The sequence below is a fragment of the Larimichthys crocea genome, chromosome XXI (genome assembly GCF_000972845.2).
Source record: "Larimichthys crocea isolate SSNF chromosome XXI, L_crocea_2.0, whole genome shotgun sequence".
Taxonomy (NCBI): domain Eukaryota; kingdom Metazoa; phylum Chordata; class Actinopteri; family Sciaenidae; genus Larimichthys; species Larimichthys crocea.
The window spans coordinates 11549514-11577266 of record NC_040031.1 but is presented as its reverse complement, the minus strand read 5'-3'; the positions used below and the strand labels follow the sequence as shown (position 1 = coordinate 11577266).

Below are 27753 nucleotides of genomic sequence, written 5' to 3'. Positions count from 1 at the left end.
CCCTGTAGTGTTGTGGTTTTCAAACTGAGGGGCGTGCCCCACCGGTGGGGCATAGAACCGCTGCAGGTAGAGCATGCATGACCAAGGGAAAACTATGAAGTGATGCTAAGATGAATGAATATGACTTATGTAGGTAAAAATAAAGCCATTCTTCTGACCTTTATGCCACTAGAATTCAACTTTTCTCCTTTGTTATAAGTCGTTTTAAATCAGTTGGTGTAGTCGGGTGCGTGTGAGCTTTTTTTAGCTTCTGAAGTGAGTCATGCCTGGACCACTGTTTGCCGTTTCGTGAGGGCTTTTGCAGATATAATCTTTAAACAGACTGCATTCCATCCCGATTTTAAATCTTACGCCGCCTCTATGCAGCGTCTGACACTAACCTCTTCGGCAGCAGCCACTGTTGTTTTTGAGCAAATAGTAATTTCACATACCTTAACGTTTAACCACACCTGTGGCGACGTAGCCGCCAATAGATCCACATGGGACACTGACTGGTCCGTATTGGACACAAATGCAAAGCTTTCTCGCATGATCTTTTGTGATCTTTCGAGTCCAACTGACTGCCTCATGAGATTTATTTCTCTTTTACGATTTTTCACACAAGCGCAACCAGACGATGACAACAGTCTTCCAATGTTTGCCACGTTTGATGACAGTTTCTGTCAGATTCCAAGTGCCTGGAAACACAGACAACTTTGAAATTGTTAATTATAAATGCACTTAGACTGAATCTGGTGTGTGTGCGTGCTTAAGATTAAAACATTAAAAAGTGGTTAAATCTGTCATTATGTCTGCAGTGTCCCGTGTTTCTAAAAACAACACAATCTCTGTTGTGTGTACCCGGTATTTGCATATTTTCCTGTCAGGCGGTGTGGATTGGCTCTTGAAATAGGTCAAGGCCTTAAAAAACCCTTGACCCACTCATCACTATACCTCCGCTTACTCTCACTTATTGGGGGGGGAATTATCATGCATTTATTTGAATGAAATATTTTTGTTCCATCTCTTCTTGGAACTAACTGGTGTGTGTGTGTGTGTGTGTGTGTGTGTGTGTGTGTGTGTGTGGTGTGTCTCAGTATTTGTGTTTTTTCACTCACGCCTCAGTCACTCAACGAACTTTCAGTCCGTGTTTTCCCGTCCATTTTCACTCATAGCACACATCATTCAAACATGCGGCTGTCACACATGGAACTCCCGAGGACATGTTAGAGCATTTTCTGACAAATGAAGCGCGTGAGCACCCGTGTACGGCACACACACACACACACACACACACACACAGTGTCTCCTTTAAAAAAAAAAAAAACACAAGTGCATACAGTCACTATGGTATGCAAGTATGTGTGTGTGTGTGTTGTTTGCATCCAGTGGTTTCTGTTTCAGTGTTTAGCTCCATACCAGTGGGTTTTCCCTCGTGTTGACACAGATGTGCTGCCTTGAGCCAAGGGGACGCGTGTTTTGGGACTCCTCTTAATGCAAACTGAGTCTGGTTTTCTTCTTTCACTTTGCACAATGTTGCAGATTCATAGTCGTGACCGATACGGCAACCACTGATAGAGAGCAGAATTCATCTGTCTTGACGCATACAGTCATAGGTTAAATGTGTATTTGTTATATGCATACCTGTGTGTGTGTGTGTGTGTGTGTGTGTGTGTGTGTGTGTGTGCTTTCTTGTCAGGGCCCCATGTGTTTTGCTGTTTGCCGCACACATTGTTGATCATTGAATGCACCAAGAGCCAATTAAACTGGGCTTGAAGCGTGCAGCCTTTCTTCTCTCTCCCTCTCTTTCTTTTTTTTTTTACAACTTCAGTCAGTCCAAAACAAGCCACTTCACATTTTACAGCAAGGAAACATCTGTAGACTTAACCATCATTGTTTTTTTCTCTCAGACTAAATCAAGTCTTTGCCTTTTCTGTGACAGGTTGTCCCACGCACAGAGATCAGCTGTGAAAGTCCTCCGCAGAATGCAGTACTTTGTGGCCAGGAAGAAATTTCAGGTAAGCAAAAGGAGGGAGGAGGCGGAGGCGGAGGAGGAGGAGGAGGAGGTGGAGGAGAAAAATTCTGTGGAGTTGAGGAGAGTAAAGGAGGGACGAGATAGAGAGATAAAGAGGGAGACAGATTGAGAATGAGAGAGGGAGTGAGACAAGTGTGTGTGTGTGTGTGTGTGTGTGTGTGTGTGTGTGTGTGTGTGTGTGTGTGTGTGTGTGTGTGTGTGGTTATGCAGGATGAGGAGGTGGTGGTGGTGGTGGGGGGGGTGGTAGCCCCAAGGGCATATATCAGCTGCATGTATATGTGTGTGTGTGTGTGTGTGTGTGTAAATGCCTGAAACCTGCACCTGCATGTCTTCTTTGTGCTCACTTCAGTTCAGGCGTAGTATCATGGGAAATCTACTAACCTGTCTCTGGGGCTACAGTAGGAATTCACTTACTGTACTGTACTGCACTCACACACACACACACACACACACACACACAGCAGGACACAGCCTCGAGCATTAACGTCAGCAGAATTATGTTTAAAAAAAAAAAAAAAACATAATCATATTTGAAATACTTTGGCCATCGTTTTCATGCTACATGTTATCGTAGAACGGCTCCTATATTCGTAGCATTTCCAAGTGTCGAACATGTTTTCAATTACGGCCTAAGTGATGTCAGCTGCAGAGGCTACACTCGGTGTGTATACCAAGGAAACCCTAAAGAGTTCAGCGGGTTCTTTTCTGACGCCGCTTGTATCCACGTCACACTAAACAAAGCTGTGAAAGGACCTTAACACGATTGCTTTCTACATGACCATGCACTTGTCAGTGCACGCACACATACACACACACACACACACACAAACACATTCACAATGAGTTAACAATGAACCCTTTGCACCCAAGGGGGTTGGGGATGTTTTCGGGGGACCAAGCAACAGAGGCTGTGGTTGACAATGGCTTTTGTGTCCCTCCCTGTGTGTGTGTGTGTGTGTGTGTGTGTTGATCCACAGCAAGCGCGGAAGCCCTACGATGTGCGAGACGTGATCGAGCAATATTCCCAGGGTCACCTCAACATGATGGTCCGCATCAAGGAGCTGCAGAGAAGGTGCCGTCTCTGAACTTTCATTCACGCTCTTTTCTTCTTCACTGTCTGTCTGTCTTTTTTTTTTTTCTTCTTCACAATTTATGTTGGATACCGACTCATAATCACAACAAGAAGGAAGAAAACCAAAAACATATAATCTCATTTTGAAATAAAATAGGTCAACTTAAATCTTCATTTGGTCATGTTGTGGTTTACCATTTTTTCCATTGGCTCAGACGTTTTGTGTTTCTGTTTGCCTTTACCTAAGCTGCACTGACAACGAGCTCCACCGAACTGGGTCATGAAGACAACAGTACTAGAGTAGAGTGTTGGCTCCATTGCAAATTTAGCCTTCAGTGATTTTTGCATCTGACTTTTGCAACAGTTTTTATCAGTTGGATCGTACTCCTGCAGCACAGTTTGTTACTGTTCATCTGACAGATAGGAGCCTCGCTGCTCTCTGATTTGTTACACCTTGTTATGCTTTGTTGAGCCGTAATGAAGTCCAGCCCTCGCCGAAGTCAAACCTTTTGTCCTCGTCCCCGCCAATTCTCTCTGCTTTTTTAAGCAATTTTCTTTCCTCCAACCGCACGACGCTCTCCCATGAAGGAGGTCGATTAGGTAATAAACCGAGTCAGACTTATGTAAGTGCGTCGCCTTGACCTCGTGACACGTTTTGCAGAGATTCAGCTGAGCAATGGTAATCTACTGGAATTCTAAAACCAGCAGGGCATCATGATGTGTCAGTAAATCCAAACTAGAGAGGTGTAAAGCTTCAATGCAAACAATTGTAGAGGGTAATACTCTTTTGTAATCATAATTCTGCTAAATTCTCCAGCGTTTCTTATAAAAGTCTAAGCGGCTTCAATTTAGTATTATTATTATGATTAGTATATTATTATTATTATGATTTTATTATTATTATCCATTTAAGGGCTGCCACGATTAGTCGATTAGTCACGATTATGTCGACGAACAAAATTGTGGACAACTAATTTAGTAGTCGACGCATCGTTTTTTTTTGGTGTTTTTTTTACTTTGCTTTTCTCTCGAAACTGCGGCTGCAGCTTCCTCTGCCTTTCTGTCACATACACACACACACCTACGCACATGCTCAGTAGTGGTAATCGGCGTCAGGCCTGACTGTACCGTAAATGATACCATAACACAGACCCTCCAGGAATTCACAATGTTGCGATTTGCAACTTCAGTGAATCCCCGTGAATTCAGGGCGGTGTGGTAATTTTAACCAATCACCGCGATTTTTCCACAACTTACGCGCAGTCTGCCCAGGGGATTCAACTCGGCGGGTCAGGGACGGCCGCATGGTGCGGGAGGATCCCCTCGTGGGACCTCTCCCCAGCGGCGGTGTGCCGCGACTGGCTCTGGGTCGGCTTGAAAAGACTCTTATTAAAGGGTTAATGAGCTATCATCTTAATTGTTTTTATTTTCGGTTAGCTCATACTTCGAGCTGAAGGCTAATGATCTGATCAGCTGCATGCTGGTGCGATAAGCTGTATGTTTTACAGTCAATTTACACATGATCCAATTAGTCGACTAATCGAAAAAATAATCGGTGATTAGTCGACTATCAAAATAATCGTTTGTGGCAGCCCTGTTATCATTATCATTCTTATCTGCAACTGAACACCAAAACTTCAACAGAAAATCCAAAAACACAGCACACAGCCACATGTGACTCAAAACTGCAAAAACACTGCAGTCATGCAATGACCGCTTTGCATCGAATGGGTCACCAACATAAATGCAAAAGAGAGAATGCTTTGCATGTGGTGCATGTCGAACTGCTTCCCCTGCTGTAGTCGACTTATAGACGACTAACACCCCATGTGAGCGAGTCTCATTGTTTATTCTCAAAGCTTGACATTTCACTAACAGCGCAGCATTTATTCATTTATTCCTCCCTTTAAAACTTGCATGCGGGTTTGTTTGTTTTTCCGCAAAAGCAGCAGTATATAAATACTATGGCTGACGCCATCTGTTTAATCGTACTGGCTCTATAAATTGGCTTATATTATTTTATTGTATTGTTCATGAGCTGGAATAAAGTGTTGTTTACTCAACTGAATCTCCTCTTCTGCATCTGGCCAGTGTTTCTTTTGTTTTTTTTGCCCTTTCCCGGCCTAATTTCTTCTGTCTTTTTCTCCAGGCTGGACGGGACACTGGGGAAGCCAGGAATGTTTCTTCCAGGTAAAATACCCAGCAAACACAACGGTCTTAATCTGACAGACAGCCATCACTCCTCGCTCCATCTCTGTGTTTATACCTCACACGTACACAATCTGCGCCAGACTAAATATGAGAGAAAGAGAGGTCACTGATGTATGTGCATATGTCTCTGTTTGGATGTGGGAATGTTTACAGTGTGTGTTTTTATATTTGGGAACATGTGCACCCTGTTTGCTTCACTGTGCACGCATGCAATTTGTAGTGAAAATGAATCAGTTATTATCTGCTGTAATCCAGTTGATATGTAATTTTTAATTAATTTTTGAGTCAGTTAATTGTTAATGACACAATACATACAACAGTTATGTACAGAATTATAGCTTAGTCTATTTAATTTATTGATTGTTGATTGTAAATCAATACCATTTTATTTCTATATTTCATATTATTAAACCAAATAATAACACAAGTTATCTCATGATATTTTCCATATAGAGCAGGTCTAAAAAATACTCATAAACATTATTTACAGTGACCCAACAAGCCCTACCATGAGCAAGCACTTGGTGACAATAGCAAGGAAAACAGAGTCATCATCAATCATGTTGGACAGCCATCTGCTGTATTATAAAGTGTTCAGTAATTCTAAAGAAATGGTTTTTAGCCTCAACAGGGATAACGTGTTTCTTGTTAAAAACTGCAACTGAAACAGTAAAATGGGCAGCCTACGAGCTACGTGGCTACATTCACGCAAACAGCAGCAGAAAAATCTATGATACCAACATACCAACACTTGGAGTAACATATTTCTTCCATCAGTGTGAAAAACGTTAACTGCTCCTGGCAAACGTCACCACAGCTTCTGTGTCGACTGAAAAAAATGACGTCAGTGGGTCAAACAGATCACGAGCCGCTGATTGGTTAGGGCAAAACAAAACCAAAAAAACCTTTATTGTCAACAAGAAACTGAACGTGCGGAATAAAAAAAGGTGAATTAATCAGGATATAAAGTTATAAAGAGTTATTTGATTATTTGGAAATGTTTTATTCGCACTTTATTATGACTGAAGTGTACTGCAGTGTGTGTACATATGAATCTAAACATTCTTGACCCTAGTTTGCATTACCAGACCCCCGGCCCCCTCCCCTCTTTCCTGCCTTTCCTCCCTCTCTTTTTCCTTTGGTCCAGTTCCCAGGTGCTTTGTAAACATATTTTGTTTGGCTACTTCATCGTTAACCAGTTAGACAAGGGATTAAATTAGGAAAACAACTCTGCAGCCCTGTACAATTTTGCATACTCTCCAAGGCTATACTACATATATTCACACACACACACACACACACACACAGTATGAATGAATGGTTATATTCAAGGGAAATCAGAAAATACACTGTTGCTAACGTAGATCCAGTGATTAAGTAGAGGCTTACCTCAGCATACCCGACTTTCGATCCGATTCTGAAGAATAGAGCTTAGTCATGTTTTTTAAGGTTACATAACTCTTTCTGACGTTTACTGTATACGTTGCAGCGGGGGGACTGTAAACTGCCACGGTGACTCGTGCCCACAAAAGTGTCAGAAAATGAAATGAATGGGGGCGGTTTGACCAAGAGTCATGCATCCTTCAGGGCTCTCGCTGTTAAATATAATGTTATGTTTGTAAGTTGCGTGAATGTACATTAATTGAGTGTGGCGAAATGCAACTTTTCTGCATCTGTTTTCGTGCCCTCGTGATTACCACCAAGAAATCACAACTAAATTCTTGTCATCGCTACAAATGTATCATTATTAGATTTGAATGTTTGCATGTGTGTGGATATATTTATATATATATATGATATATATGTTTCATTTTTCTTTTCTTTTTTTGCTCTCTCTCTCTCTCTCTCTCTGTTTTTCATCCACCAGGAAAAGGAGAAGATAAAGAATACCCAACAATTGGAGCACGGCTGATCAGGCTAGAAGATAAGGTAGGCACACTCCTGCTGCTCAGGGTGTGTGTGTGTGTGTGTGTGTGTGTGTGTGTGTGTGTGTGTGTGTGTGTGTGTGTGTGTGTGTGTGTGTGTTTTGTCTGTAAGTCAGAGATAAAGTGATTAGATTACCTTTAGTCTTCATGACTAAGAGTCGTGTGTGTGTGTGTGTGTGTGTGTGTGTGTGTGTGTGCGTGTGTGTGACTGAATGATTGCCATTGAGTGTGACGCTTGTGTCTGTGTTATCAGATGGATGCATGTGGTGGTATGTTTTGATGTGACCATGTTGTGGCTCAGCTCTGTCAAATCTTGTGCCAGTGTAAACACACACACACACACACACACACACACACACACACACACACCTGCATTCTGTCTCCACCTGATCAGCATCTATTCAGTGCTGCGTTGATGCTTCACTTTCTGGGCCGGTTCATTCTGATACGGTTTCCCATGCCACGCCCTTGTTTCTTCCTGTCGTCCCAGGTAGGCTGGCGACAATTCTTGGATGTTTATGTTTCCATATGGGAATGTTAGAAATACTGGAAGCCCTAGGGGGGCTTAAGAGAAAAGTCTTTATGCAGTGAGGCATAACCAATAGGCAACAGCTGTGTTATGAAGCCCACGGGTGTAACTAGGCGTGTCCTCTCTCATAGAGCAACAGGCACAATTCGATGCCAGCGTGATGCCAACCCCGATGCGAGTGCGTTGCCAAGATAGACATTTTCCCCTCTGGGGGTGGTTGTACCAGTTGGACTGGTGTGTGTGAATGCGTCTGCCTTCCTGTCTATCAGTCTCTGTGTCTTTCCATGTGCAAATTATAGGATATGAAATGTGTTTGTTAGTTTTGGTCTGTGGCTACATCTGTTGTCTGTTTGTCTGACTGGTGGCATCACTAGAAAGTGAAATTATCTTTGCGGATTTGGAAAAGGTTTGGAAAAATGTGTTTGCGTGCTGAAGCCCAAAGCTGGTGTTTAAAATTAAACACTAACCTTATAGTCAAGTTGTTCTCACATCTCACGGTAAATGAAAATAACTCCTATACAATGGAACAATGCATCCGCTAACCACTTCTTTTCTTTTCAAGTCAGCCGGCTCAGGATTTCCCCCCCTCCTTTTTTGCGTTGGTGTTTACCATCCCATCTCATGTGCGCTCATCAACACTGATGTGCTTTAATGTTTGCATGCGTTTACCGCTCTCAGACCTCTTTGTTACCGAGAAAGGAGTAATGATCTTGAACCAATGAACATTTCGACTCCGAAGACCTCCCTCTGTGATTGAGTTACGGCCCATTTGCTCTGGGCTACATGTTGCGATCGCAATCTCCTGATTGGAAACATAAACCTGCGTTAAGAAGTGCCTCGTCTACCTACGACTCCCTCCGTCTCTCTTTTCCATCTTAAACCTCTTCTCTCTCTCTCTCTCTCTCTCCCCCCCCCCTGCTCTGCCTTGACGTAAAAGCTAAATAAAACGGAGAGGTGGATAATTGAGAAATAAATCAGCTGCAACCCAACTGATGCAGGCTGCTCTCCCTCCCTTCCTAAACAATGTGGAACCAATCAGCGCTCCTCGAATCAGAACTGCTTTCGCTGCAGCGAGCGTCCTCTCAAGAGGGGAACAGAAGAGTAGCAACGGCAGCTTATGACACCCAGATCCACTCTTCATAATTACTATGTTCCTCGTCCTCAGTACCCGCCTCCTTCCCGTGTCTCATTTCTGGTCGTGTGAATTAGTTGTTTTGAAGGTTTCTGACGGGCCCGGCACACCTGTTACATGGAAAAAAGAGGGGCCTCCTCTTGCCCTCAGGCAGCAGGTGTATGAACCTGTCGACCTCTGTTACTTGGAATATTCGCTGGCTATTGTCAGAATAGGCCTGCGTTATTAAGCTCCACTGGCGTGCATTATTGTCCACATGTTAGTTTATTATGTCCCATAAAATTATCTTGTTGTAATTGAGCAGAGCTTGTGCTCCTGACACATTTGCACTCAAATCTTTAGACTATGGTCTCAGTGCAGCAAGTTAAGGCCTTGCAGCAGCTGCCCAGGGTTTGGATTCTGACCCGTGGCCTTTTGTTGCATGTCATCCTCTCTCTCTATCTCCCTACCTTGCTGTTATTCTTCAGCTTTCTCTCTCAAATAAAGGTTCAAAAGCCCCCAAAAAATAAACTCAAAAAAAAAAAAAGTTTGGCTTTCTCTTCAAACTATATTTCAACATAAAACTATCCCAACGTAAAGCTCGAGCCAAATGCTATATTGCACCACGATGTTTGTCATTTCTTATAGAATAAAAATACACAGTGAATTAAGTTTATTGTAACTCACAGAGCGCCCTTGGGTTCAGTTGTCAGAAGTGACTTGTTTTTCCAACGGGATCTCCCAAGCGCCGCGACTTTGTTTGTCTCGCGTCGCTGTGTCTATTTCATAACGTTGTGTAATTTCACGAGTTGCGTCACCTTTCTTTGCACGTTGCCCATAATAGTAAACCTAATCGCACACACAAAGCAAAACCCCGGTGTCACAGTTGAATCACTTCTGAATAGGATCTTTCTCAACAGCCCTGAGGAATTATTCATCAACTCTGGACCCTAAATGTTTGTGTATGCGTGTGTGTGTGTGTGTGTGTGTGTGTGTGTATGCGTGTGTGTGTGGGTGGGTTTGTGTGTGCACAAGAGTGTGTTCCCATGCTTTTCTCAATACTTGGTCAGCATCCAGCTATTTTCTTTTTTTTTTTGACAAATTCCCACTTTCTTATCCCCATTCCCCTTTAAAACACCAGACCTCGAGCACTCTGACTGCACTTTATCCTGCAGCTGAGTAAGTAAGATTTCATTTTCTTGTGCAGCTATTGTCAGCACATCACTTGTAGATGAATTTATCTTCAGTGGACTGAAGGGGGCTCCGGCATTGTGTGTCCTGTACAGGGTTAGACAGTGATTTATTACACACAGACAAAGACACATATAGATCTAGAAGTACACACGCACACACGCACGAGCGTATAGAGTTGATTAATCACCGATGTGTCTAACCCCGCACTCTCAAGATTGAATTCTCCAGGAGCGACCTGGAAACGAAGATGGATGGCACCCTGTGACAGTGTGTTATCTTTCTGTCAGACGCATTCGATGAAAAATACCCAAACGACAAGCTCAAACAGTGGCCGGTGTCTCTGGGCTTCAGCGTGGCCTTTTCAGAAAGAAGCTCAAGCTGCAATGCTTGAGGATGAAGTCAGCCCACTGCTTGTGGTAAATCTCTCCCAGTTTTATAGGAACAGGATTTTATTTTATTTTTTTCTCATAGCAATAGACAGAAAAAAGGGCAGGGAAATTACAACAATATGCTTTCACATAGCCTGTAAAAAGCAAGTTATGCTTTTCTTAGTCTGATTCTATTTTCTTTCCGAGTTTTAACAATATTGTCAAGTGTTGTGCGGCGCAGGGCAACCCGGAGACTTCAAACTGAAATTAGTGTGTCGAGCTGGAGGCAGCGTCCTTTAATTATGTAGGAAGAGAAATTTGTTTTGTTCAAGGTTGGGAGTTTTTCACAAGGTTGGAAAAACATTAGTCCACAACGAAACTTTAAATGTCTAATTTGTTCATTTCTGACATGAAATAATGAAATTCAATGCTAATTTAATTCAAATAGACTTTTTTTTTAAAGGATAGTACCACTGATAATTCATAATATTAAAACTTTAAAAGCATTTATTTATTAGTTATCTGTTAAAATTTAAAAATCTTTAACTTCAAATTATTTTTATTTATTTGTTCTCTTGAATTCTATATGTCTACAGATTTTAAATGTGCTGATTGTCGCTTTATCATTTTACTAATCTGGGCTTGGCATTAAATAAAGATAAAATATAAATTCATGGTTATAAAACAAGTCTCTTGTGAGATATGAACTCGTTTTATAAAAAAACACGCAGGAAAATCAAAATCAATCAGTGTCACATTTAATATGAAGTCATAATTTAGTCATCAGAGTGATACCCTTGCTCTTACGCCTGGGGTGTGAAACTATCAGCAGTGTCAAGTGAGGAATATTCCCTTTAATGTGCCCTGCAGACCTGCACAGACACGTCTCTGCTCAGCACGTCATTATTCGTGTCGTCGCTCTGAGTACACTACATGGACCATACATCACACTCACTCTGAGGTTTAACTCCACGCGGCTATATTAGGGCAAATATACCGTGCCACGTATGTCACGCTTATATCACGTGCATTAGCGCCGTGCGCACGCAGAAGAATGCGCGCCCTGACCGTAATAGCATCTCAATTAGGTAAGTATGCTGTAAATTACAGCAAGGCCAAATACTGGGAATACTTGAGGGCCGGGACAGAGTGTTGTGTTTGTTAGGTTTGTTAGGGAGTCCATCTGTAAGGCATTTAGGGCCCCTCGCTTCTAAAAGCATGGCTTTGAGGGGGGCAGGAGTGTGTTTGTGCACGAGTGTGTGCGTGTGTGTGTGTTTAGACTGGTCCGATCCAGACCCAGTGGAGGGCTTTAGAGATGAGGGCCTGGTAAACACACACTCACATATATACATATTTATACATTAGGCTGTATACACAAATAAGTGGATATTCAGGCACACGTACACATACGCTGTTGTCCGTCCAGCTGTCCTCAGTGTCTCAGCTCAGTTCGCAGCAAACAGGAACAGCTTCATTATCTCTTCAGCCGGTGCAGCACGAGCACCGAAGCCAAGCGAGAGCAGCAGTTCACGCCTTAAATCTATTAATTATTTGCAGCGCGTGCGTCAATAAATCTATCATATCCAATTATGTTTTTTCCACGATTTTTTAGATATTGGCATCCAGAGAAAGTTAAGCACCACATCAGTTGAAGCTGTGACTGTGATCTCTTTTTTAGTGCTTGGGTTATTCTCTGCGGCTGTAGCTGCGATGCTATTTTCTCTACAAAAATCTTTTACGATCACAACAGAATTAATGCCCGGGAATCAAAGACTGGAGGAAATATTTATTCCCAACTGAAACCGAGTAATACTGTAATAAGCTGAACAGCATGTCGCAGACCGCATACTGAGATATAAAAGTTTTTTAAAAGACAATTTGAAATTCTTTGGAATTCTTTAAAAGATGCTTCGGACTTCAAGGAGGGTTTCCACAGTTCTTAATGTCACGCTCAATTGAATTTTGGGGAGAAGGGGTTTGTTTTTCAGTTCACTGGAAAGATTCAGAGGATTTAAAGCTGCACAATCATCACAATCAGCGAAAGGACTGGTGTGTGTTTGCTGTATAAAAATGAATTAAAGATGTAAAAAAAAAAGCACATTTTGAACAATTGTAACTTTTTCTGTGAGGTTTAGTGCAGCGTAATGCATTTTATTTGGGTTCAAAGGAAACATTCCTCGTCACTGCAGCCCCACTTATTGTTATTTGACATGACCTTTTCGTGTGAAGTGCAAATTTGAATCTTATCCTGTTATGAACTCCTAAAATAATCAACTTTGTACCACGTAGGGTAGCATCTCAGAGACTGTATCTCTGCCCTACTCCCTCCTACCCTTCCTCTGGGTCATTGGTGTCGCTTTATTCATTCACCCACCACTCGTTTTTCTGAATATTCCTCAACCCTCTGTCTCCCTCTGTAATTAGAGTGACCCAGTGTCTGTCCTTTCTGTTCGAACAAGTGAGTCCGATGCCATCACATCTCTCTTTGTCCACCAGTGTCTCTATCTTTCTGCCTCTCTGCTCTCTTTCTGTTTTCCCATACAGACACCTCTCTCTCTCTCTCTCTCTTTCCCCCCCGACATCCCCTTTTTTGCTCCTGTTCCCAGCACCTCTCTGCCCGGCGAGCTGCACTGTCTGTTGTTGTGCTATGTTTTGATATATGTGTGTATTTGGCCGCAGCGTGCTCAGCGGGGAGCCGGACTGACCGGCTGGTCTAAACAAAGAGAGGAAACTTGGCAAAGGAAGCGCATGCACACACACACACACACACACACATGCACACGCAAAATCCTGGAACACGCAGCTTCACTGCAGCGGTCGTACTCTTTACTGCCCGTGCTCCAGACAAGCACTTACAGAATCTCCCTGCATGTCTGAACTTGGCCCCTGCGATAGCTCCAGCACACAACAACCTGAGGAGTTCACCCTGTTTTTCTTTGCTGATTGAATCTGAGTTCTCTGAATCCCGTCCCGCGCGGGCCTTTCTTTGCACGGCCAGTGAATGCACAATTCTCTGGATAAAAAGATGTAGATCTGCATTGTGTTCTCAATGCAAGGTGAATTTCTATTCATCCTCGAGAGGGAGTTTTCTTCTCACTGTGTCCCTGCAGCAGGGAGGTCAGAGGTCATTGCCCTCTACAGCCCTCGCTCTGGACGTTTGGATTACTTCATGTTTGGACTGATGACCTGGGCTCAAAATATCACACTATTTGGAGCACTTAAATATGTGCAAGCATACATCCAGTCCAATAGATTACAATGCAATGTCTTTAAACATCCAATATTGTATTCCATCTACCTGCTCAAACACCCACAACAAACAAAACCCACAGTTTTTGTCTATTTTTTAATCCAGCAGTCTCTCTTTTTGCCTCACTGCCACACCACCCCATACTCCACTCGAGCTGAGCTGGTCTTTCTCACGTCGACACTTCCCACCGTTGATGTGGTATCTTTATAGCGTTGTGAACTCGATAGCATGCAACGAGTGGTGTGCTGCTGCAAGTTAGATAGCGCACCAAGGAGCGGTGTGCTGTTTGTAGTGCAGTCCAGCAGTAAATCATGTTTCGGCAGTGCGCTGGGGATGCAGCCCCTGGCAGCTCCCAGACGGCCTTTGGCTCTGGCTCCCTTCTCTTAGCGCCACTCTCTAATTTCAGAGCCCGGGACCCTGCCTACTACTGTGTCTTTACCGCATTCCCACAAACCAGAGACGGACAGTCTGCCTGCATGTCTGGCTGCTCGCTCTCCATCTCGCAGTCTCTCTCTCGCTTTCTGTCTCTCTCTGCCTTTGTGTCTCTCTCTATCACTCTTTCGCTCTCACTCCCTGTTTTTTTGCCTGCTGAGCTTGCCCCTTCTTCTTTCCCCTGTCTGGTTCTGTGCCTTCAGGATTATAGGTCTGCAGTCTCACTCACAGCATCTAAATCATGTTGTACACTGCCACTGTCTCTCGTCAGCTCTCTCCCCCTCTCTCTCTCTCTCTCTCTCTGCATCTCTCTAGCACCCACTGTGGGCTTGCTCGTTGGCTGTAAATACCATGCTACATTTCCATTTTAATTGCCCAAGTTTCGAAGGGCCCTGGGATATATTATTTGCACATATATTTTATTGTCTTGGCCAGATGCCCTCACTACTTTCGGGTTGGACCTGACCACTAATATACTCCTACATGGACCAGTTCATTATCAGCAGGGAGGTGTGAGCTTATTTAAGAAGGTTATGAAGGGGTCAATGTACAGTTCATGAAACAAGGGTCTGTGTTTTATTGGGACCTATAGTCTTACTAATACACAGTGCTAAGTAGCCCTGGTGCCACCCTACTTTTGAGTGCTATTAAATCAGTCTATACTGCACAGAACAGTAAACCAGCTGCGGATAATGCCAAGCTGTGCAAATGACTCCAGAGACCATGAGTGTAAATGTCACCGTTATTAAGTCAAGCTGGTACCTGGGGAACGTGTAATGGGGAATATGTGTATGTTCTGTTTGCATGGCTGTATGTGTGTGTCTGTCTATCTGTATTTAGTTAGTGAAACATTCATTTTAATCAGGCTGTGATTTGTTCCTGTCAAGCCTGTAATTGCTTGTGTAGTTTGGCCAGTTTCCTATCATGACTCTGGCATATCTGTCTCTCAGTGGGTAGGTGCCGAAGACTCAATTATACCCTGGGCTGGATAGTATCTCAATAGAAATGCTGAGTCAGATACTTAGTCTTATTTAGTGCTAAGTTTAGATAGGTATTATATTTAGGTAAGATCTAGAAAAACATGCTTATTCCTCAAAGTAAGAAATGAAAATGTGTCATGTGTGTACTAACTCGGGTGTTTGCACACGTGCACCTAAATCTGTCCATGCCTGCAAACAACTGATGAAAAAGTGTTTTAACCTCTAACATTTCAGCAATATAGCATTTCACATGTTTTCAGCAACTATTTTCCAACATATTTAATTTATTCTGAAAGAAATCTCAGACTTTAAATGCCTCGCATAAGATGGTAAAGATGGTATACTTCTTTGAGCTACTGTAAATGTGTAAGTCAACATGCAAAATAACTGACGTTTACCAGGTATTATTATTATAATTACATTGTTGGAGCTAAAATAAAAATTACGGCATCGTCAGAGTCGTTAGGATTCACACCCTGGCCTTGGCCCCCGTCAGTGTTTATACTCGTCTCGACCAAAGTGGTGGACGGGCCAACGCACAAGAGTGATCACCATCCCCATTATACAGAAGCCGATTAAAATAAGGTAAATTTTATTATCGTAGCAGGGTGTTGTGCCAGGGCAGACCAGCGCCTTAGTTCATGGAATGATTTTAACTAGCTGTTACTAATGCTGCCGTGTTTATGACTGTGTAAAGAGTTGACTGGGCCACTTGTGGTTCAGACATTGGCCCTATGGTACTCTGTGCCCAGACACATCCCTCAGGCAACAGTGGGGTTTGCCAGTGCCCACAGTAAAGCATGACATGCGTGTGTGTATGTGCACACCTACAAGCATGTGTTCGCTCCACCCGCTCGATGCCCAGGCTCCTGTCGGCTCTCATTCGCTTTAACGGCGTCAGGTTTTTTTTTTTTTTTTGCAAAAAGCTTGTCTGTGTTCCATACTGAGTTTTTTTTCTTCTTCTGTAAATGACTAATGATTTTACGGGAGTATAATGGTGGGTGTTTTTCTATACCTCTGGGTCCTCTGTTTCCCTGTAGAACAATTAAAGTGACACACCTTTCAATTGTATGCAATTAACTTTGTAGTCCACACAGGATACAGACCTCGCCTAGTCTCATATGGTACAATGGATAAAATCAGGAAGCTGTTATTTGAGGCCAAATAAAGTGAATGGGGCTGTCAGTGGGAACTGCATATATACAACACTTTGAATGTGGACCATCATGAAAGGTCCCTCCACCCTGCGTCCCTGTGTTATGCAGCTCTGCTATAGATAGAGTTGAACAGCCGTATCGTAACCCTGAAATACACGTTTTATCATCTGTGTTGGCGTCTTAGAGCCGTAAATTCCTTGGACGTGCAGAGCTCACTGCAAAAAAATAATAATGAGTAATTCCCATTGTCTGCTGTGGTTGAGCTGAGTGATATTGCCGGCCTTCACTGGGTTTTCGAGTGAGACAGATAAGCCCCCTTTGTTCTGCTGGAGTCGATTTTCTGTACATGACACACTCTGCGCATTTATTTGCTGAGGAGACGTGACATGAGTCAAACGGGAACAAAAGCAACAGCAATCACATCGTGTCACATTGATGGTTTCATATAGACAAAGCATGATAGTCACAAGAGGAGTCTTGTGCAAGTGTTGCTTAAAAAAAAAAAAAAGCAGAACTACAATCATCAAGGTTAAAGACAACAAATATGTTTGGGGTGTCCCATTCCCAGTTCAGTCCCCGGAGACATGCTGTAAACATCTCACTAACATATTGGTATATGGGGGCCAGTTACACACACAGCAGATATATAATATAATTTGGCATAGTGTTTAAATTAAGTAGGATTCTTCTGGTTTTCAACTCCAGAGGCCCTTTAGCTGCAAAATGCATCATGTTTAGTTAAGCACCAATGTTGGCTGTCTACAGTGGAACATGCATAATCAAGAAAAATGACAAGTTTCTTACTATTACTATCAACTGAACCCAGAAACGCTGTGGGTTCATGTGTGAAGAGAAACACTACAAAACAGAGGTACTCACAAACACTCCCTTTGACGTATGAACAGCTGTACGCACGGCAGGCAGCTCCATACATGTGTTCACTCCACTATCCCAGCAGTGCTTAGAAAGCGAGACAGATGCGGCGATATAGACAGACAAGCAGACAGAGTCAAGAGAGAGAAACAGACGTTAGTCTCAAGATCTCGATACTGTAACGTCTCCTCCGTGACATACTGCCGAGGAAGAGGGAGGCCAGGAGTGTCTGAGCTTAAGTCGGGCCCGATAAGGAGCGCAGATAATGGGGCTGCAGTAAACCGCAGACGGAGACAGGAACGAAACAGAAGGGCAAGCTGACTGGGATGTGTGTCTCTTCTTTCGCACACGAGGAGGAGAGAGACCGGAGAAGACTGGAGCGACTGGACCAAAGTCAGAATGATAAGAAATAGATAAAATATTCTGACGTTCTATGTTCTCCCAGATGCTGGACAGGAGTGTTAATCAAGTCAGTGTGATCAGTATAGGAGTTGTTCGAAAAATCATCCAAAACAAGAAACTTGACGTCAAAGTTTTTTTTGTTTTGTTTCATAAGCCAAGTGACTGCTCACGCACTTGTGAAACACAGCAGGTTTTTCACACACACACAAAGAGACAAAAACACACACAGAAACATCAAGTGCACTCACAGGCAGCTTGTGGTGAGAAGTGAATGTCGAAAAGGTCAGCGGCGGCCAAGAGTGTCATTCCCACCAGTCCACCGCTGGTCAAACAGCCTGTGTCTGGGGGGGTCAAAGGGCATCTCAGCAGGCCTGGTAATTAGAGCACAATGGAAGCCCTTTCTGGCCATTACGTGTCTTTTCTTGTCAGCTGAGACGAACTGACAGGAGGTTGTGCGTGACTCGAGAGGTGAAAAGGGAAGCGACAAGAGTTCCCTCCGGAGGAAAGAGGCCGAGGAGGCCCAGGAGGCCGAGGAGGCGGACTCGTGAGCGGAGAGGTTGTGTGTGTGTGTGTTTTTGCATGCATCTGAGTGCGCAAATGTTTTCACGACTGGATTTCGCAGGAAGGCGAGCGAGAGGAGTGCGTTTGGTTCGTGCATGTTTGGTTTGGTTTGCATGTTGCTATTTTTGACTCCAAGTCGGGAGTAAGCCTCTGTGTGTGTGTGTGTGTGTGTGTGTGTGTGTGTGTGTGTGTGGAGCTCCCTGCACAGCTCACTCAGCACCTTGACATTGGCACCGTGCCTCTGTGGAGATCTGCTGTCTCAGCTCTCCTCCCTTTTCCTCTGACCCTTCTCCCCCTCCATCACTCACTCCCCCACTCCTGCTCTACTCCCACCTCCACCTCCCAGGCCCTTCTAGCTTCCCTCATCCAGGAGAGAAAAGCTTAAATCACTCCCTTCTCTCTCTGCCTCACCCAACCCACCCCCCTTTTCCTCTCCACCCTTGCACACACTCGGGGCCCGTCCCTCCCTCTCTGATAGTGTCCAAGTGGGGGTGGGCTGTGACTGTTGACTTGGACTACTGTGGGAATGCAGGTGCTGTGTGTGCTTTGGTGGCCCCTCCCTGCGCTCTCCGGGCCCCGGCTCGGTGTCTGTCGTCTGTCACACCAGCCATTCAGACTGCGCTCTCATTGGTATGACAGCATAATATGGCAGATGGCTGCCAAAATATCAAAACAATCTCTTCTTAGCTCTCACGCGACTGCGCTTTAAGTCGGAGGTAATTAGGTCTGCTAGGCATTAAACAAAAGGTGTTATTTTAATTATCAAGTCATCTACTGTTGACCTTTTTTTTGATTCATTAATTAATTGTTTTGTTTATAAAATGTTAACCCATTAGTCAAATTAAAAATTTAGAACTTTTTGACACTTTTGCTCGATGAATAACTGAAACATTTCATTGTTTATCAAAGTTGTTGTTAATTAATTATTTTGTTTACATTATTATTAATAATTATGACGATTGTTCAATTTATTAATGGTTAACTAACTAAATGCTTCGGCACTATCGTTCATTTTTCGACACTGTTTAATACTCTGCTTTATTTGGAAGGAAACCAGAACTAGAACAAACATTGACATGTCTCTTCTGTAATTTGGAATAAATAAAAAAAACTCACTTGATTTGTTTCATAAACTGTGTATTAAGTGAAAGAACCCAAAGTTTTGTTGTTGTTTTTTTAAATGGGTGTACTGTTCCTTTAAATCAGTGCGATAAAAAGCTATTTGCCAGTGAAGGCATTTGACAATGACAGCCCTGACAGTCTTTGTGGTCTTATCTCTCCCGCTCAACAATGACAGATGGTATCTGTTGCATGTCGCAAGCCGTCATGTCACCGCGCACCATGAGACCTCCGTCGCCACATCACGTTCTCGCTCTGACTGTAAACAAAATGCTCAGCAGGCGTGGCCACGCCGCCAGACGACTTTGTTTTCCACGAGTTTTTTTTTTTCTCGAGAACCAACCCACCCACCCCCTTAAGCTTGTCTCTATATCTGTCTCCTCCTTTGTTTCGCTTCCTCTCTTCTTCTTTTTTTTTCTTCTTTTTATTTTCTGTCTTCTTTTTTTTTTTCCATTGCTCCTTTTGTTTTGTCTTTCTTTTCTTTCTTCCCTTCCCGCTCCCTCTCTTCTCTTGGCCATTGAGGTTAACCACCACTTGTATTACACTGCATTACAACTCATCAACAATATGCCGGGCAGAAAGAAAAACAACCCACACTTGTTGTCCTCTCTCTTTCTCTCTCTCTCTCTCACTCACTCTTTTTTTTCTCTCTCTCTCTCTTTAGCTAAATCACAAAACAAGCGGGCCAAAAACAGTGAATTGCCTAGAAACCCAATATGGACTCCACCCTGGAGATTACACGGTCAACTCAGCCAGCCTGCACTAGAATAACAGCCTGGCCTGCGCACAGTAAAAATTGTCCCCTACCCTGTGTGTGTGTGTGTGTGTGTGTGTGTGTGTGTGTGTGTGTGTGTGTGTGTGTGTGTGTGTTTATGTGTGCACCGGCACCTTAACCTCTCCGCGACAGTCTCAACATGTGTGTGTGTGTGTGTAATTTGCAAACTTTAACATACCTTTAAGTGTATATTAAAGATAATTTTCTGTGCAGTCGAGTAGGTTTTACGTATGCATATGAGTTTGTTTGTCACGTTGGCCTGGGTTCACCTCAGGGTTACAGAGATGAGCCGTTCCTCATCAGCTGTTGGACAGGAATGTGTCGTAGTACAAGTGTACAAAGTGTCTTTTCCTTTGTGTAAAATTTCACAGCTGTCAACAACAATCCTGTCACTCGGCAGAAGGAGCTGTCTGTTCGACTGACTAGTCGTTCTGTAATGACGATTTGTGAGGATCGAAAACCGCAACGTAAACCATCAAATCTAAAACGGCATGTGTGCATAACTGCGAGGAATAAAGTCATTTTGGCAATGCATCAAAATAGATTATTCACATACAGTCATATATGCATATATATATATTTACAATCAAATAGGTTCATACAAAGCATGATGAAGCAAAATATAAAAAAATGTTGAGGCACAGTAAAAAAAAATGTTCAATTAAAGCCACAAAGAATGTGCTGTACAAGCATTTTCACATCAAAAGGGGGAACATCGTGTGAATTATTCAGCACCTTGTTGTTCCTTCACTTCAAAGCGGACGTGTCGAGAATAGATAGCATCTAAACTTGGCATTTTAGTCCAGTCTGGTCTCACACTGCGTTTCTGTCTCGCATTTTATATTGGATTTTCGTGTAATTTGATTGTTGAGATCACAGGAAAATTAGTCACTCGCAGCAGCAGCCACCTGCACACATTCACTTTTGGACACAAACATCTGCCATGTAAGCGGTGTCAGTGATGTGTTACAATCTAAAGCTGGGTACTAAAATACTTCAATTGCTAACATAGGTCCTCTGTGTTAGGGCAATAAATTGAAAACATGGTTATAGGTTTTGCATTAACTTGCTTATAAACTCTGACAGCTTGGGGGTTTTATCTGGACTGGATAAAAATCATAACCATAACATTTTAAACCTTGTTAAAAACTCACGATATAATAAATACATATATATATACAACTTTTACTGTGCACTTAATGCCCCCCATGCTCTTAAATCATAATAATAATAATGTGTTAATGGTGGTTGATCTCACTTTTTCCAACTGTATCAAGCCTGAACTTTAAAGTCATATGTTGACAATATATGGCAATCAATAAATTTTCTGTCCAGGCATCCAGCATGTACTGTATGGTTGAAAATGGGGGGAAAAACGGCTATTTTGATTTGGGTTTCTGAGATTGTGCTGCCCATAGTTTGGAAAGCTGGATCCAATCTGAGGCCAGTCAGGCTGTGGTGATCGAGGCTTCTCTAATGCTAGGTCTGTAGGTCTGCAACGCCTGACTCTGGCCTACAACTGGGGCAGAGTGGCTGATTGTTTCCAGCCATGATGGAGGTAATGAGGGGGTGGTGGTCATCATGATACTCACTAACACAGAGAAACACACACACAGAGACACGCACACACACACACAGACTGACCTATAAGTGAATATTCATACATGCAAGTGCACATGCGTGTGTGTGCGCGCGTGTGTGCGTGTTTTCGACCACAGCACACTGGCTCTCTCCACAGACCACAGGGTCACTCTGTTATAGTCGCTCATTAGTGGTCACTTCTGCTGGAGGACACACACACACGTGCTTGTACACGCACACACACACACGTATACAAAACACTCGCCGGCTTTGCACGTGGAGATTTACACACGCACCTTAACGTAAATCCACTCATCCTGTTCACAGTCTTGCGTTTGATGCACGCCACGTTAGGGAGCCTTAAAGTGAAACCACATGCGGCTCTGTTCAAGCAGATCTGCTAAATCTCTGTCAAAAGGTGGCTGAGTCATGCCCGGCATCGGGCGTGCAATCACGCATGTGTGGTTGCTTGTATCACAAGATGCAGTGTGACAGGCCTCGAGGAGAAACTACGCACACAAGTATCCACTCTCTCACACACACACACACGCAGACACACTTGATGTCACAATTGTCTGGAAACGGAAGCATTTGGGGAAGTAACTCTCTTTGATAGAGAACAAGTCAAGGAAACACGTCTCATTTGTAGTAAAAAAAAACAGCATAGTGCCAGTAAAGAAGCATTTCACTTGATGTGTTGCAAATCAGATATCTCACAGTTCAGAGAAGTTGGTTGACTTGCTTTCTTTTCCTTAATAAAAAAAAAAACAACTTCCTGAAACAGCTTCCAAGAATGATGGGTCGTTCCGAGGAGCAGCGAATTCTAGTTATGAAACTGGTGAGTTACGATTTTAAAATAAAACTTCCGCTTTCTCTCTCGCGCGTCATTTTCGATGCAAAGTCTTGTAATGACAGACCCTGAGCTATCAGTAAAAGCTTTATCGCACTTTGTGACACTTTAAGGCACTGCCATGAAATTGAGGGTGAATGGTGTGGTAACACAGGATCGCATTTTCCCACGCTTGTATGTTCAGATTTTCCCATAGTTCAGCCCATGCTTTCCCAGACAAACGTCCCAAAATCCTAGTGTGGCATGCTCTTTAGGCCCGTATGATTCCTGAAGACCGACCGAGTTGAGCATTGCTTCCTGACTATTGGCTGTAGTTTACGTACTTTATGGGCACATTTACTTGTATTTGATAGTAGCTAGCCAGAAGTAAGGATGCATTCAGATCAACTTTAGTCCTGCATGAAATAACAACCCTTTCATTCAGTGCCAATGCAAAGCAAAGTGACCAGTAATTTCCCCCCTCATTCAACACAGAACGTGTGTTCGTGTCGGTGGTCAGATGGTCATCGGCTCGACTCATTACTGTGTGCTCAAGTGCGACGTCTTTACATGGGATGTGCGTCGACCAAAAAGCCTTTGATCGGTCGGCTTTTGTCTGTGTTAGTTGTTTGAGGTCAGCTTCAGGGGCCTTAAAGAGAGAGCCTGTACTGAACTGAACAGAGCAGGTCACCCTCTGTCCACGCAGCTCTAATCGAACAGGTTACACATTGACTAGCCACGCGAACGTTATGTCCGCGACAGCAGCTCCTGCTCCTCTGCTATCGCGAGCAACGTTTTATTGCAGCATAAAAACCGAACTCAGTGTGGGAGGAAAGTTTAAAATATCATCCAGTTTTAGTACCTCAGGTAATATATTAAACAGCACAGGGCACTGAAACAGTTCAATAGGGTTATACAAGTTATAATTAATCTAATTATTCAAAATAGGAAGTCGAGTCTTTGACCATAACAAAGAATTCAGGAAAAACTCAATACTTAACATAAACAAAGGCACATGAATGTGGCCCTTTAGAGCAGAAATAGACTTCCTAATCGTATCTATTGTCTATAATTATATGGCTTTCAGGCTGGATGAGTGACAGAGTCGGGCTTTTATTGTGTTTTAACAATTGTTATTCATTGACTGGTGCTTGGCGTCCTAACCGGGCGTTTTTCTGTCCATAAAGCACACAACAGCAACCTTAGGAAAACATGGTGTGGACTAATTATTTAGAAAAAAAACAAAACAAACCTGACTGAAAAGAGACAGATATTAAACAGACTTGTCTTGTGGATTAGGAATAAAATTGAGGAATAGTTCAAAGCATACTTGGAGGGAAGAAGGAGGAGAACATGGTGATCCTTTAGTCTGTCAGTGACCACATCAAATATGAGATGTAAAAAAGAAAGTCACGCACTGTTAACATTTAACAGAAATCTAAACAAATCCTATAATACAAAGCGTAATCAAGTGCTAACAGTGTGGTCAGACACTTGATCGTCTAATATTTGAAGGAAGAACTAAACTAACTCTTAATTATCCTAAAAAAAATTCCTAAATTAGAAGTTCTGGAAAATACCGTGTACATAGGGAGCAGTTAGGTAATGACAGGATGAGAACCCAAAAACATTAGACTCTAAAGATTTGATTGGACTAACCTTAACCTAACCAGCCATCAGCCCTTTTCCACGGTATGGAAAGCTCATTTGGAACTTGTAGGAATGGCTGAAATTCTTAGTCCCACTGTGGTTGTGGGGGGAAAAGAGTCTGGAAGCACCAGGACGTACCAGATGGGATGCTTTTCTGATATGTAAGCATTACGTAGCACCAGGGTGTGGTTTCTAAGTACATGACTGCGGCTGCTGCTCAAAGTGTTTTTGGGTTCTCATCCTGTATATATGGGTAAATCATTGGCATATTTTATCGGTGGTGTAACCTCTTTGGCATTAGGAGTGGGTTTTTTGGAGGAAGCATACTGTAGGAGTGACGTTATTCGGTATGCTTTACAGACAAATGCCCAGCAGGTAATACATTTTTCATACTCTTATATATCTGGGACTTTTCTGGACAGTCTCACCTGAAATTTCAAACCAACCTACGAGTAAACCAGACAAAGACATTTGAATGGAGCCTAACCTAAGTTTGCTTATGTTCAACAGCCCATTCAAGAGTCCATATCTGCTGGGGATCTGCAGTGTTTTTTTTTGCCAGTTCCTATAGATCTACACTTCATGTATGTTTGCATAACAAGGCGTATATGCTTTGCATATCAATAGATGAGCTTGTGTCTGCTAGACGTTCCCATAAAGTACCAAGCAGAGCTGGCTGAGGAGGCCTTCCCCGTGTATGAATAGCCCGTAATTGCAGCTTGATGGAAAACACTAATGCAGCTCGTAAAAAAAAAAAAAAAAAACGGGACACTTAAGACTGGTACAATTACTATTTCCAGCAGACAAAGCCAAGAAAACACACCATGCAGTGCACTCTTCAAGTAATCAGGCTTCTGACCAACAAACAAGCAGCAATCAATCCAAACTACCGTTTGCTTTTGTTTGCTCCTTAAACACTGAACTATGCTCCATTGTTTCGAAAATGAATTGAAAAAGCCACCACAAAAGGGAGAATTGTGTTATGACCATAAATCTGTTTGCCCACGAAGGGTTGCATTATTAATAGTGTAGCATTAGAATGCTTGTTTATACCCATAAAAATATCAGTTTAGTCAGTAAGTCATCAAGAGAGAGTGAGAGTGAGGGACTGAGCCTAAGGTTATTTTGTCAAGACTCATGCAACGCAATCAACCGAGCGTGCTGCAGTCATAGCAGATAAGGTTGCGCTGACAAACACTGCAAGCCATTAACCATTTGATGGCCAATAAATCATTAATCTGTGTACTGGAGTTGCTCCGGGCACGACGGTCCCCGTTTTTTTTTTTTTTTTTAGAAATATCCAGTGTCACTGCTGAATTGAATTAGCAATGAGGTCACGACAGACCCAACAAAGCTTCAGGCTTAATTTCAGTGAACTTTCACCATCCTTGTTTGTTGAACAGTAAACTTAAGAAATGTCAATAAAACTGGAGAAGTTTGCAGAGGGACGTCTGGATGAATCACATCAAGCTAAACAGACCAGAACGTGGAAAATATGGCTTGTTGCTGTATTTAGAGTGCTTTTATGTGGTGGTGATTTTTTTTTTTTTTTTTTTTTGGAGGGAGGGGGGCGCGGCTGCTGTAAACATGTGTGTGTGTGTGTGTGTGTGTGTGTGTGTGTGTGTGTGTGAGTCAGTGTAGTGTGTGAAAGGATACATGTGGTAATGCTAATGAGCACAGGTGTATTCAATTGTGTTATTTGGTCATTGCAAACCAGCAAGCATGTCTTTGCTGATGTTTCTGTGTGTGTGTGTGTGTGTGTGTGTGTGTGTGTGTGTGTGTGTGTGTGTGTGTGTGTGTGTGTGTGTGTGTGCGTGTGTGTGTGTGTGTGTGTGTCTGTACTCGGTCAGTCATTCCCAGTCCGTCCCTGACTCACAGTTCCCATGTGCTTTATTCTGCTGACTCGTCTTCCCGCCTCTTTCGCTCCCCTTCTTTCTTTTCACCGGTCCAGTACTCCCTCATGTCTTTGTTTTGATTAATAGCCACGTTATTTTTTACCCTCTTGTACTAATTATCCCGTGTGATGACGATAATAAGTGCGCGTCACTTTGGGCAAAGCTTTGTAAGTTTTCCCACTCTCTCCCCCTCTCTCGTCTTTTTTGTTTAATGTGGTTTGTCCTCAAAGCAATTTGCGGGTGCAAAAACAAAGAGGAGCTTGTTAGGAGCTCACAATCAATAGATTATAACTCCGCTGACTGGCTGAGAAAGAAAGAGGGAGAGGGAGATATAACAAGAGAGCTGGAGGGAAGCAAAATGATATGTCTGTGTGATTTGTCATCTCTGTATTTCTGCGTATGAATGGGTATTTGTGTCGTGTGTGTGTGTGTGTGTGTGTGTGTGTGTGTGTGTGTGTGTGTGTGTGTGTGTGTGTGTCTTGTCCTAGGGTTTTGGTTGAGTTGATTTAATTGTTCAACCAACTTTGCATTTGCCAGGATTTAGACTTAAGTTGTTATATATTTCACATAAAATAAAACAAAATCTATAAAAAAAATGTTTTTTAAATGTGTTTTTATATTTTTATGCATTTACTGTAAATATAAATATTAAATAGAAACTTTAAGGGCTGCAACTAACATATTCAGGCCGATAATTTTGTCAATGAATCACATAATCATTTTGTCAAATTGCGAAATATTTAAAATGAGTTTTTCATTTTCAATCTTTATTTATTTCATTGCTTACTTATTGTTTTAGGTAGAAGTGTTTATATTTTCATTTAAAATGTATTTATTTATTGAATTTCCTATTAATACATTTCATCACTTATTTATTTTACTGACAGAAATCGTATCTCCATAATGAATTTGATCGCAGCAACACATAAGAGAAGGCAATAGTAATTGCTGTTAAATTTTTTTGTTGATTGATTAGTGGACTAATCGTTTTCAGTTTTTCAAGACCGTTTATGAAGGGGAACCATGTTGTGTGTTTGTGGTTTCTCTGATGTGAAGTATTTTCATCCCACTACACAGAAGTGGCCTTTTAGAGTCAGGGTGAGACTGGTTAGTCACTCAGTCCCTCAGTCCGTCAGTCGGCCATTTGACAATTTGTCCACATCCCGTGAACTCCTTGCATTCATTGTCTTCGGTGTGTTGTTTCACTTGATTCCTCACACAAAGAGACAGTCTCTCCTTCGACGGCTCACCGGGGAATGTCTTTTTAAACGTTATACAAGGATTGTGGGCTGTAGAGATCTGGATATTTTCCTGCCTCTCCTCATCCATCTTGACAGCTACAAGACCACAGAACAATAACCTGACAAGAGAAGAAATCAAGGTACAGTAGCAGGGGATGCGTCCAAGAGGGGATGTATTAAAACGCTTCTGCTTTTTGCGCAGCAATGATGCTGGAAAACAGAACGCTGGTGTAAACTGTGTCTACCTGCACTGACATGTGGCGAGCTGCTGCTGCTGCTGCTGCTGCTGCTGCTGCTGCTGCTGCTAGGTGTTTATAATAAAGATAAAAAAGGTAACAGTCATATGGAGCCAGAGTATTTTGGACTTGACAGGTCAGGACAAATAAAAGACAATGACTGGAGTTGCACTAACTTTTCTGTGGGCGTCATTATATAATTCTCAGAGGATGGATTTGTTGGTTTTGGATGACCCCGTGACCTTTTGTCTAATGGCACCATTAAGCTCCATGAATATTTATTTAATAATGTGATGGGTAGATTTCCATGCAATTTGCCAAGTCACACAGGCACCTACAGAAAGGGCT

The 27753-nt window shown here is 42.7% G+C and overlaps 1 protein-coding gene across 1 annotated transcript in view; it reads left to right on the top strand.

Annotated features, from left to right (window-relative positions):
* Positions 1 to 27753, top strand: part of kcnq1.2 (potassium voltage-gated channel, KQT-like subfamily, member 1.2) — a 161189-nt gene that overhangs the window by 97762 nt on the left and 35674 nt on the right. The window contains exons 15-18 of the mRNA XM_019265789.2: positions 1922 to 1997; positions 2992 to 3086; positions 5236 to 5276; positions 7165 to 7226. Coding sequence (XP_019121334.2) covers positions 1922 to 1997; positions 2992 to 3086; positions 5236 to 5276; positions 7165 to 7226 — 274 coding nt within the window. The remainder of the gene's footprint in view (positions 1 to 1921; positions 1998 to 2991; positions 3087 to 5235; positions 5277 to 7164; positions 7227 to 27753) is intronic.